Source organism: Phacochoerus africanus, chromosome 6 (assembly GCF_016906955.1).
Source record: "Phacochoerus africanus isolate WHEZ1 chromosome 6, ROS_Pafr_v1, whole genome shotgun sequence".
Classification (NCBI taxonomy): domain Eukaryota; kingdom Metazoa; phylum Chordata; class Mammalia; order Artiodactyla; family Suidae; genus Phacochoerus; species Phacochoerus africanus.
Window position 1 is genome coordinate 93703593 of NC_062549.1, and position 12946 is coordinate 93716538.

General features: G+C 51.4%; 1 protein-coding gene across 1 annotated transcript; it reads right to left on the minus strand.

Moving 5' to 3' along the window:
* Positions 1 to 10392: 10392 nt before the first annotated feature.
* Positions 10393 to 12707, minus strand: HAPLN2 (hyaluronan and proteoglycan link protein 2). The gene is made up of 5 exons (XM_047783023.1): positions 12611 to 12707; positions 12052 to 12405; positions 11734 to 11850; positions 11421 to 11603; positions 10393 to 11019 (listed from the first exon to the last, which is right to left on the minus strand). Exons 1-5 carry the CDS (start codon positions 12696 to 12698, stop codon positions 10739 to 10741), a joined length of 1023 nt encoding a protein of 340 aa, XP_047638979.1. The 5' UTR covers positions 12699 to 12707; the 3' UTR covers positions 10393 to 10738.
* Between the last annotated feature and the right edge of the window lie 239 nt (positions 12708 to 12946).

Genomic DNA, 12946 nt, shown 5'->3' on the forward strand with positions numbered 1-12946 from the left:
CATGGGCACTGGTGTCAAAACTCCTGTTCTACCATTCGCAGTGGCAAAACCTTGGGAGGGTCTTTGCTTCTCTGGAATAGTTTCTTCTTCTGTACAACGTGCTGAATGCTCTCTGCTGCACTGGGTAATATCCACCTGGGCCAGGAGTTCCCGTCGTGGTGCAGCGGTCAACGAATCTGACTAGGAACCATGAGGTTGTGGGTTCGATCCCTGCCCTTGCTCAGTGGGTTAACGATCCGGCGTTGCTGTGAGCTGTGGTGTGGGTTGCAGACGCGGCTCGGATCCCGCGTTGCTGTGGCTGTGGCTGTGGCTGGCGGCTACAGCTCCGATTAGACCCCTAGCCTGGGAACCTCCATATGCTGCAAGAACAGCTCAAGAAAAGGCAAAAAGACAAAAAAAAAAAATCTACTTGGGCCAATGGGCACTCAGCCCATGGCTTGAGCTCAACAAAATCTAATTCTTTTTTCTTTCATTCTTTCTTTTTAAATTGAAGTATAGTTGATTTATAATATTGTGTTCCTTTCCAGTGTACAGCAACAAAATCTAATTCTTTTTTTCTTTTTTATTTATTTATTTATTTATTTAGTCTTTTTGTTGTTGTTGTTGTTGCTATTTCTTGTTTCTTGGGCCGCTCCCTCGGCTTATGGAGGTTCCCAGGCTAGGGGTCGAATCGGAGCTGTGGCCGCCAGCCTACGCCAGAGCCACAGCAACGCAGGATCCGAGCCGAGTCTGCAACCTACACCACAGCTCACAGCAACGCCGGATCGTCAACCCACTGAGCAAGGGCAGGGATCGAACCCACAACCTCATGGCTCCTAGTCGGATTCGTTAACCACTGCGCCACGACGGGAACTCCCTTTTTTTCTTTTTTCAGTGGGCACACTCACAGCATATGGAAGTTCTTGGGCCTGAGCAGCAGCTGTGGCAACACCAGATTCTTTAACCCACTCACTGGGCCAGGCATTAAACCCGTACCTCTGCAGCAACCCGAGCTATTGCAGTTGAATTTCATAACCCACTGCATCATGGCAGGAATTACAACAAATTCTAATTCTTTTCCTTGGCTAGTCATACGCACCACACCCTGTCCGGGAAGTCAGTGGGTCACAACCCCATGAATAGGAGAGAGGGCTCATTATTTGAGAGTAGTCCTTTCCCAAGGATTTCCCAGGGGAGGAACGAGCACCTCCCCAAGACTTTCCAACATTTCCAGCTGTAAAAATTCATACCAAAAGTCTAACCTACACTTGTTTTGGCAATTTCTGCCCAGGGACTTTTTTTGTCTTTTTAGGGCCTCACCGGTGGCATATGGAGGTTCCCAGGCAAGGGGTTGAATCGGAGATGTAGCTGCCAGCCACAGCCACAGCCACAACACCAGATCTGAGCCACGTCTGTGACCTACACCACAGCTCACGGCAACGCCGGACCCTTAACCCACTAAGCGAGGCCAGGGATCAAACCCTCATCCTCATGGATCCTAGTCGGGTTTGTTACCACTGAGCCACCATGGAAGTCCTCAGGGACTTTCTTTACTTGCTTCCTGACCCATGGCCATGTGACAACCACCCCTCCCCCATATCTCTCCTCTTTCTGAGAAGAGGTGCAAACCAAGCCCTGCCCCCTCTAAGACTCAGAAAGGGATCCTCAAAGACTGGCTGAAAGCAAACAGGATCAACAGAAGCAGGAAGAATGAATGACAGATTTCAAGGAGAACCTCCTGCTCCAGTAACAGGAGAATATTTCAAATATCTTCTAGATGAGGAAACTGAGACCCAAGTGATGAAGTGACTGTCCAGGGTCACATGGCATGTAACTGACATGACGGAAAACCAAGGCTCTTGACTTCCAGGCCAGGGTTCTTGCCAGCGCCTCCAGCTGTCTGTCTCATGGGAGAGAAAATGCGGAGGGTGGGGGTGGGGGGTGAAGAGAAAGAGAGAAGGAGGAGGAGGAAGAGGCAGCTCCTCTCCCTCTTCCTCATCAACAGCTGGCGGTCTCCCAGCCTCCTGGGCTCTGGGGAGTGTTCCAGTCTCTCTGGATGAGAATAATCCATCTCTCGCCTGCCTCCCCCCAGCATCCCTCATCCAGGACAAAGCTGAGGCCATGACCCCAGTTCAGGAAACAGAATCTCTCCTCCAAGTTCTAGCATCCTAATCTTCCCCCATCTCCAGTGTGAGCCCTGGGCCTTCTTCCCTGGATTCCCAGCCACAGCGGCCACAGGGAGAGCCCATCCTTCCAGCCTCTTGACCACCTGCCCCCACTTCCCCAGACTTGGGGGTGGGGGGCCAAGCAGCTCGGTTCCTCTCCAAGGCTCTGCACATCACACAGGCACCTGGATCCTGTGCCATGGGGACGTGGGAGTGGGGCTGAAGAGGGGGGATGGACACGGCGCTGAATGCTGGCACAGCTGTGTTTGGAGAATAGGGGCTTTGATAGCTTCTGAAAGGGGCCAGGAAGCACGGGACCCCAGCGGGTGGCGGGAGTAGGGGGGCAGGAATAGCTGGGTGTAGCTCTGAGGGCTCCTGCAGCTGACCTGGGGGTGGGAAGGGAAGTAGGGTGGTGGGGAGACATACAAGCCGATCAGCACTGTGGGAGGGAGCCCCTGCTGCGAGAGCGGAAGCCAACTGCCCCCACGCCTGCGCAGACAGACCCTCACTTTGAGGGCTGCAAACTCATGTGCGCAGAGGAGACCACCAGCCTGTTTCACGAAGAACAGCTGGGGGAACTGAAAGGCTCAACCCTGAGTACATCCAAATCCACTTTTTTTGTGTGTGTGTTTTTGTCCTTTTTAGGGCCTCACCCGCGGCATATGGAGGTTCCCAGGCTAGGGGTCCAATCGGAGCTACAGCCCCCCGCCTACACCACAGCCACAGCAATGCTGGATCCTTAACCCACTGAGCGAGGCCAGGGATGGAACGTGCAACCTCGTGGTTCCTAGTCGGATTCGTTTCCGCTGCACCACGATAGGAACTCCCAAATCCACTACTAGAGAGAAAGCAGCTTCCATGCGCAAGGCTCCCTGCAGCCCCTCTCCCGACTCCCTGATGTGGGGAGACTGCTCACTTTTCTGTGATGCTGAGGCAGGTACTGGTCTCTCTGAGCCTCAGTTTCTTCATCTGTAAAATGGTAATAACACCTTATTTTATGGTTTTGATATTGGAAACATTGGAATGTTTTATATAATTAAAATACAAAATTGAATTTGAAGGAAATCACTTTATTTATTTATTTAGTCTTTTTAGGGCCACACCTGTGGCCTATGGAGGTTTCCAGGCTAGGGGGTCGAATCAGAGCTGTAGCCACTGGTCTGTGCCAGAGAAACAGCAACACCAGATCCAAGCCACCTCTGCAACCCTACACCACAACTCACAGCAATACCGGATCCTTAACCCACTGAGCGAGGCCAGGGATCGAACCTGCGTCCTCATGGATGCTAGTCAGATTCGTTTCCACTGAGCCACGAAGGGAACTCCAAAGGAATTAATTTTATTTTATTTTATTTATTTATTTATTTTTGGTCTTTTTGCCATTTCTTGGGCCGCTCCCACGGCATATGGAGGTTCCCAGGCTAGGGGTCTAATCGGAGCTGTAGCTGCCAGCCTACGCCAGAGCCACAGCAACGCAGGATCCGAGCCGAGTCTGCAACCTACACCACAGCTCACAGCAACGCCGGATCGTTAACCCACTGAGCAAGGGCAGGGATCGAACCTGCAACCTCATGGTTCCTAGTCGGATTCGTTAACCACTACGCCACGACGGGAACTCCTTTTTTTTTTTTTTTTTTTGAGGAATTAATTTTAGATAAATTTAAACAGAGGAAAACTGATGCAATCCCTAAAAATTTAAAACAAACTGAAACGTGAGTTCCCATCATGGCTCAGTGGAAACAAACCCAGCTAGTATCCACGAAGATTGGGTTCAATCCCCGGCCTTGCTCAGTGGGTTAAGGTTCCACATTGCTGTGAACTGTGGTGTAGGTCAAAGACATGGCTCGGATCCTGAGTTGCTGTGGCTGTGGTGTAGGCCGGCAGCTGCAGTTCTAATTTGACCCCTAGCCTGGGAACTCCCATATGCCATGCCAGAGGCCCTTCAAAAAATAAATAAATAAATAAGAAACAAATGAACAAATGCATGTAATTATGTATGGAGTTGGAGGCAAAGCCACACAGAAGAATTTTCTTTCAAGTGATTATAAAACTCAGCATTTTGACTATAGATCCCTAAGAACAAAAAGAACCACAGAGATATCTTACAGTTGGCATTATTATTTTGAAAAGCGCTATTTATAATGACAAAGCAAATAAGTAATTACAGTAATGGTGTTTGGAACTGAGAATTCCAGTGTAAGAAAAGGAAAGTTAAGCAAAAACTGCTAATCTTAAATCTGAATTGGAAATAACAGCATGAACTCATGATTTGCATATTTATCTTCTGTCTACTGAGAAGGCTTAGAAACAGTGACAAATCAATAACAGTGAATAACCCTTGTGTCCAGCCTGTGATCTCTAAATAGTACTTTTCACTAAAAGGAACTCTTTGGAGAAATTCCAGGTCTCGGGCAGGATAGCTTGTCATACTTGAGAATAAGGAGAATAAGGAAGCTATGAAATTCAGGTCAGGCTCATGTCAGAAGGACCCAGTAGCCAACTTGAGAAGACGCCCACTGGCTGAAGATGAAACACCATCAGCATTAAGCTGAATAATGACTGTAAGAGATTGAAAAAGGTCAAATGGATAAAAAGTCCGTGAGTTCGTAATGATACTAAAAAATAAAATTAGGAGTTCCCGTGGTGGCTGAGTGGGTTAAGAATCTGACTAGTATCCATGAGGATGCAGGTTCCATCCCTGGCCTCGCTCAGTGGGTTAAGGATCCTGGGGTGTTATGAGCTGTGGTGTGGGTAGCAGAGGTGACTTAGATCCCATGTGGTTGTGGCTGTGGCGGAGGCCAGCAGCTATAGCTCCAATTCAACCCCTAGCCTGGGAACCTCCATATGCCGCAGGTGCAGCCCTAAAAAAAAAAAAGCAAATTAAGTAAATAAATAATAAGATCACTGGTCACCTCTGCCCATTGACAGGCTATAAACTCACAATTTTGAAAATGAATGGGGTACAGCAGACCCTGCTGGGGCCCCCACCCACATATTCTTTGCAGTCACCTTGATAAACCAAAGGCTGCTGACTGGCTGAGGATTAGTTTCTGATGTGGAGGTACGCTTGGCCTAAGCACAAGGCAAATCAAAACAGCCCTGGAAACAGCCCTCAGTGACAGAGGGCAAGCTGATAGCCTGAAGTCTCAGCCCCTGGCCTCTCAGGTAGGAACACTGTGAGCCAAGCTCCCCATAGCCTCCCAGAGCTCCCGGCGGCTTTGAGCTCCAGCTGGCCGCAGTCATCACCTGCCCAACTATTTGGATTATTTACTTATTTATTAGACTCCTTCTCTTTCCTGTTTTTCCCTTTCCTATTAAGATCTGGGAATTTACAGGCATTCTCTTGTGCTGCAGTGGGTTTAGGATCCGGCCTTGTCACTGCAGCAGCTTGGGTTGCTGCTGTGGAGCAGGTTTGATCCCTGACCCAGGAACTTCTATATGCCATAGGCATGGCCAAAAACAAAAAGAAAGAAAGAAAGAAAAGATCTGGGAATTTTCAGAGTCACTGAGTCATGAGCACACACGTGTGTGGTCATGGCGGCAATCCAAAATGGGACATTGTGGAGTTCCCGTCGTGGTGCGGTGGTTAACAAATCCGACTAGGAACCATGAGATTGCAGGTTCAATCCCTGGCCTTGCTCAGTGGGTGAAGGATCCGGCGTTGCCAGGAGCCATAGTGTAGGTTGCAGATGCGGCTCGGATCCCACATTGCTGTGGTTCTGGTGTGGGCCAGTGGCTACAGCTCCGATTAGACTCCTAGCTTGGGAACTCCATGTGCCATGGGAGCAGCCCTAGAAAAGGCAAAAAAACAAAAAAACAAAACAAAACAAAAAAGGGACATTGTGATTGGGTGTGAATAAATACAGTCATACCCAGGACAGTGAGCAGGAGGCCAAGGCTCCCATATTACCTGACTCTGTTGCACCTTTGCCTCTCTCTCAGCTCACCCTATAGACTTGTGGGGCTTGTCTGTGACTAGGAGTCAGAGGAAGAAAAAGCCCACGCCCGGCTCATGGATGGGTCACTGTGATAGAATGATGAAAGCTAATCATGGGCTGTTACTACACTACAGCCCCACTCAGGGCCGGCCATGAAAGAGTGGTGAGAGAGGATCCCCCCCAAGAGGGTGTTTCAAGCAGTGAGAGAGGTGACTTGAGAGAAGTATATACATGGCCTTTTTTTTTTTTTTGGCTACCCTGCAACATAGGGAGCTCCCAGGCCAGGGGTCTGATCCCATCCACAGTTCCAAATTATGCTGCAGCCACGGCAACACTGGATCCCCAAACCACTAGGCCAGGCTGGGGATTGAACCTGTGACCCAGCGCTCCTGAGAGGCTGCCGATCCAGTTGTGCCACAGTGGGAGCTGCTGTACATGGGCTCTTGAGCAGTGGCAAATGGCTTGGCTGATTGGTCAGGCCAGGAAAGGGCAATGCTGGAGGGTTGGAGATAAGGAAGTCTAGGGAAGAGCCATATGGAGGGACTGACAGGATTGGGCATTGTGTCTTCTGGCAGTAGCCTTTAAGAGCATTCACAGCAGAGGAGACATTGAACCACCAGGAGGACAGAAGGACTCCAGTGGATGACAGCCAGACTTTGTCCTCCACCACGGGCTTTCGCAGTGAGCTCATGAATGGAGTAGTTGTGGCAGTAAAGATGGAGGCTATGTAAGGCTCAGCAGCATGGGCTCCCTCTCACCAAGGCTTATCTAGCTACTGCCCTGCTGAATGTTTGGCTTGTCAGCCACAGAGACAGATGCTAAAACCTCAAGATCCATACCATCCCTCAAAGAGACCAACTAGCAGAGTTCCTGTTGTAGCTCAGCGGTAATAAATCTGACTAGTATCCATGAGGAGTTCCCGTCGTGGCGCAGCGGAAAGGAATCCGACTAGGAACCATGAGGTTGCAGGTTCAATCCCTGGCCTCGCTCAGTGGGTTAAGGATCTTGCTTTTGCCATGAGCTGTGGTGTGGGCTCAGAGGCGGCTCGGATCCCATTGACTATGGCTGTTGCTTAGGCCGGCAGCTCCAGCTCCAATGCAACCCCTAACCTGGGAACATCCATATGCCTCAGGTGAAGCCGTAAAAAGACAAAAAAATTAAAGATTTTTTAAAAATAAAGAAAAGCCATCTTCCTAACAGGCTGAGCTGTGAGGCCCAGGATCTTGACTTTCTGGCGTTCTGACTCCATAATAGTCCAGAACTTAGAAAACTCAGAAGAGTTGGGGAGTGGTGACTACCTGTGTGTCCCAGAATGCAGACTGCCCTCCTTGCTGCTCATCGTAGGTATTGGTGCTGGTGCGTCACTAAAGTTTTCCAGCTCAACTTCTAGGCCCAAGTAGAATCGCTCTTTCCTGCCCCCTGGTGGTTGAGTGGGGGCATGTGTTTAGCTTGGAGAATGAGTTGTGGGCTAGACAGGCGTCTTTGGGTGCTGTGGCTATTAATTGTATAAGACCCTCCAGAGCTCTTTTTATTTTTTTCCTCTGGTATGGTGATTGACAGCATTTTGGGATCGTGACTGTCCTATTAACCCGGGTCCCTGAATAACTAAAATAAGAAGAGGTTCTTGTTGACCATAGAGCACATGTAGTCCAAGTGAGAAATAAATCTTTATGTTTTGATCACTGAGATTTGGGGGTTCTCTGATTTCACAGCATAATTTAGTTTATCATGATCATACAGCAACCAATTCTACAGGCTACCTGGTAAGAATCTGAATAATAATAACAATAATAATAATAATAATAATAATTGTTCTGTTACTGTCATTACTACTCATTAATTATCACAGGTGCCACTTGCTGAGTGGCTCTTATGTGTGCCAGGCATGTACTACCCAGTCCAGGCATTACTACTCACAACAAACTCGAGAGGCAGATATTATTATCCTATGACCAAAGATGAGAAAACCAAAGCTTAGGAACCAGCAAAAATATTTCATTTGATATATGAAGGTTACTGAAGGTGCTGTTCATTTGATCATTCTCTGTCCCTTTTATAAAATCCCGTAGGGGAGTTCCCGTTGTGGCTCAGCGGTAACGAACCCAACTAGTATCCATGAGGATTCAGGTTCGATCCCTGGCCTTGCTCAGTGAGTTAAGGATCCAGTGTTGCCATGAGCTGCAGATATGCTGTGATGAAGATCTAAAAAGATTTTTTAAAAAAAGTTCCCATGGGGTGAATTCTCTTTAACAATTATTGCAAGAATCCTTTTGGAAAGCAATTTTACAACATGTATCAAATGCCATTAGAAAGTTCATTCTGGATGAGCAATGAGAACTATATCTAGTCACTTATGATGAAGCATGATAATATGAGAAAAAGAATGTATACATGTATGTGTGACTGGGTCACCTTGCTGTACAGTAGAAAACTGACAGAACACTGTAAACCAGCAATGATGGAAAAAATAAAAATCATTAAAAAAAAAAAAAGAAAGTTCATTCTCTTGGAGTTCCCACCCTGGTGCAGGGGGTTAAGAATCCGACCTCAGCTCAAGTCGATGCATAGGCACAGGTTCGATCCTCAGCCCTGGACACTGGCATAAAGGGTCTGGCATTGCCACAGATGCTGTGTAGCAGCTGCAATTGGAAGTCATTTCCTGGCCAAGGAACTTCCACAAATACAGCCATAAAATTTTTTATAAATAAAGCAAGTTCATGGGGTGGGGGATGAGCTGGGGGTTTGTGATGAAAATGCCATAAAATTGGGTTGTGATGATCATTGTACAACTATAAATGTAATAAAATTCATTAATTCAAAAAAAAGAAAGTTCATACTCTGCTCCAGCCATGACTATTCTGCAGCCCAAGTTTTTGTGGAGTAGTTAGATTGCTTGGACAGTAATAATATATATATATTAATTAATTATATATATACATATTAAGGAAAATGAATTAATAACACTCGTTTGTCTTTTGAGTTACCAATATGTTTCTTTTAGCCAGATGTTAAGAATGTTCCATGGAGTTCTCATCGTGGCGCAGTGGTTAACGAATCCGACTAGGAACCATGAGGTTGTGGGTTCGATCCCTGCCCTTGCTCAGTGGGTTAACGATCCGGCGTTGCCGTGAACTGTGGTGTAGGTCGCAGACGCGGCTCGGATCCCGCGTTGCTGTGGCTCTGGCGTAGGCCGGCGGCTACAGCTCCGATTGGACCCCTAGCCTGGGAACCTCCATATGCCGCAGAAGCGGCCCAAGAAATAGCAAAAAAAAAAGAATGTTCCTGGGGGCAGAGTTAGGAGGGATGGATTGGGGCTTTGCAACTGGCATATGCACACTATTGTATATGGAATGGATGGTCAGCAGGGACTTGCTGTATAGCACAAAGAAGTCTACCCAATATTCTGTGATAACATGGGGAAAGAATCTGAAAGAGAAGGGATGTGTGTATAACTGAATCACTTTGTTGTACAGCAGAACTTATCGCAACATTGTAAATCAACTGTACTTCAATAAAACTTGAAAACACAGAAAGAGCGTTGTCTCTGTGACAGTGAGGTTTGATCCCCAGCCTGGTGCAGTGGGTTAAGGATCTGGTGTTGTGGGAGATGTGGTGTTGATTGCAGCTACGACTTGGATTCAATTTCCCTAGGGGAACTTCCATGTGTCATGGGTTTGGCCAAAAAAGAAAAAATATGGAAAAAAAAAAAAAAAGAATGTTCCTGGTCCAGTTGCTCCTTTTGCCCCTGCAGCCATGGTGGTGGTGAAGGTAAGCAGAATGCGTAGCCACCCTAAGGCATCAAACCTGAGGGGACCTTATTGTGTTGGTTTGCCTCTTCCCTCTTTCCTGTCAGTTGTAACAACGAAATCACTTTCCTACCTTTAATCATAATCATGCAAACCCTTCTGGGAGACTGACAGGTTCCAAACACATTTTGAGATTTGCTAGCAGCACTGTGTATTTGTTCTGCTGTGCCCAGGAGCTAGGCCTGGGGGTTTGGAGCGCCCCGGCCAATATGAGCTAAAGTAATCTTAGGTGAGTGTGTGGCGCCGCCGCGTGGTGCCTGGCACAACACCACCCGGGGTTCATTTGTTTCTATCCCGGGACAGGGCTGCCCACGGCGCCTCCAATTTTCCTTATGCCTTTCGGTAACGTCTCCTCTCAGTCGCTACTCTCTTGCAGGCTCACCCATCAGAGGCAGTAGCGCCTCCTCTTACTCTGCTTCCTAGGAATGCCGTCAACACCCTGGATCCAAAGTCTTCCACCTCGACCCCCCACGCCTCGTCGCGCTTACAGCTTCGCCCAACACAAAGAGTCCTCAAGTTATTTTATTACTGTATACAGAATCAGTTAATGCCCCCCACCCCGACTCTCCTTCCGCCACCTAGCTTGGGCTGCACGGTTGGCTGAGGCACGCGAACCGCCTCAGGTCCTAGGGTAATAGCCGTGCACCGCCACCGGGGGCGCCACCAACTCCTCTCTCTGACGCCCCGGCCAGCCGGGATCCGTAGCCTGCGGCCCTAGCCCGGGAAGGCGGGTCGAGAGGGGTTGCTTTTCGTCTGGTGGAAGGGGATGCTCTCGGGGAAGGGGCGACAAGAGACCCCTGGCATGATTCCCAGGCTTTGTGGAGCACGCTGGAGGGGGTGCGGTGAACCCCTATTCGGAGTAGCAGTAGGTCCCATAGGCCGCCTGCTGGGGTCTGGGGAAGCCAAAGCTGCGCACTCCGGGATCCGGAAGGCCCCCGCAGCGCGGCCGCGGCGTGGTGATGGGGAAGCGCACGCTGCCGTCAGCCAGCCAGCCGCCGTCGCACTGGTCCAGCCCAGAGAACTTCCAGGCAGCATAGAGGTGCCCGACCTTGGCCACGGTGGCCCCGCGCCGCCGACACGCCGCATGGGCTTCAGACAGCGTCAGCCGCCCCGGCACGAAGAACACGTGGCCTGGGGACCAAAGCGGGTCATCGACTGACCGAGAGCAAGGCTGGCCGGGGCGCGGCGGGATTCAGACTCTCTGGGAGCAGAATCGAAGGGCAGGTGAGGACGGGTGGGCCCGAGCTTGGGTAGGAGGAGTGGGATGTGGATGCCGGGTGTGCAGGTGAGATTGCGCGAGGCAGGACGGAGCATGGGTGGGCGGAGTGATAGAGGGGCGAGGCCTTGAAGAAACCACGGAGCTGGCCTGGGATCTCCAGGCAACAGCCTTCTACTTTCCCCGCTCCATTCTTCAGGTCGGGGTCCAGGCCCTACTTGTCCTGCCCCGCCTCTTTTACAGGTGAGGTCCAGATCCTTCTCAGCGGTCAGGCCCCGCCCCCTTGGGCGCGAGGGTGGCTGGTCCCGCCCCTTACCTGTCAGCGCCGAGGTGAAGCAGAAGGCGTCGTAGCGGTCGCGCTTCCGGTCGCGGGGCCCGTAGCTGCGGATGCCGGGCCGACCTCGGCCACCGCACGGAGCGCGCGCCGTGAGCACTGGGTAGCGCACGGAGCCCTCGAGCAACCAGCCCGCGTTACACCAGTCCAGACCCTCGGTCCACGCTGGCGGGAGATGGCGGGGATGGGAGGTGATCCGGAGATTAGAGGCGTCACAGGCCGGGAGTTCGCCTCCGCTGGGGTTCTTGTGACAGCCCGGAGGGCGTCTGGTAGGTGCCCGGGTTCGGCTGCTCACCCTGGTACAGCTGGGAGTAGGTTGCCAGGCGTCCGTCCTGCTCCTCACACGCCTGCTTGGCCTCGTAGTAATTGAACTGGTACCGGCCCCGGCTGGGCTGGTATGGAAACACCACACCTGGGGGTGGCAGACAGCATAGGGAGGGCCGGCAGAAAGAGAAGGGGGAAGGAAGGACGGCGTAGCCTAGGAGAGAGGGCCGGGGAGGGGGGACCCCAGGAGCGGGCGGGGGAGATCCTGGGAGACCCGAGATAAGTCGGCGGAACACTCGAAAGAGAGGAGCCGGGGCGCGGGGGTTGGGGGGGGACCGAAGGGCCTCACCCTCCAGGCGCAAGGTCAGAGCCACACTCTCGTCCTCGATGCCATTGATGAGCTCACAGCGGTACCGGCCTTCGTCCTCCAGGCGCACGCCCGCGATTACCAGGGAGGCGTCCAGCCGGTGCCCTCTTCGCATCCGGGCACGCCCCCCCAGGGGCCCGTAGCCGCGGGCTTGCAGTCCGTTGGTGATGAGGATCGGCGTCTCCCGGAGTTCCCCCGGCTCCACTTTGCTCCAGCGGACCTTGTAGCTGGGAGGCGGGGCGCCCAGGACGCAGGGCAGCGTGGTCGTGGCCCCACGACGAGAGTGAATGACCTCGTGGATGGGAGGCAGGAGGTAGTGGGGGCCAGGGTGGGATGCTGAGCAGAGGGGGCCAGAGTGGCAGGACCCCCCTGACCCTCAATGTCCCAAATACCTAACCGGATCCCGTTTCCCAGACTCCCCCAAACCTCTCCTCTGCTGTTCACTCCATACTGACTCTCAGACCTGAGAGTCCTCCGACAGCTGCCCTTTCCACTCTCCCCACTACTGTTCCCCAGATTCTGGGCCAAACTAAGTTCTTACCTGGGTCCCCCAGGGTTCTGTGGAGGGTGGTGAAGGCCCAAGGGAGAAGGAAGTGGCAGAGCGTGGGGAGACTGAGCCTGCCTTGCATGGTGGGGATTCTGCCCAGCAGGGTCTGCAGGGCACAAAGGGTGGGGACTCCTTAGGACAAAGGGAATGTAGGGTAGGTGAGCAGGGTGGGAGATGAACTCCCATCAGGGATTTCCCAGAGGGGACTATCCAGCTGGAAGCCACCGGGGCAGGGGGGGGGGTGAAGTTGGCAAAAGGAAGGTGATAGGTGAGAAGGGGTGGTAACAAGCTCCACCCCCCATGCCCCCCCCCCCACCTCCTGGGCCCATC

Excerpts from the sequence above, each read along its gene's own strand:
- HAPLN2 (XM_047783023.1), bottom strand. The coding sequence starts at position 12,698 with ATGCAAGGCAGGCTCAGTCTCCCCACGCTCTGCCACTTCCTTCTCCCT. Across the intron at positions 12,406-12,610 it reads CAGAACCCTGGGGGACCCAG|CATCCCACCCTGGCCCCCAC; the intron begins GTAAGAACTTAG and ends CCCTCTGCTCAG. Across the intron at positions 11,851-12,051 it reads TCTGACCTTGCGCCTGGAGG|GTGTGGTGTTTCCATACCAG; the intron begins GTGAGGCCCTTC and ends TGCCACCCCCAG.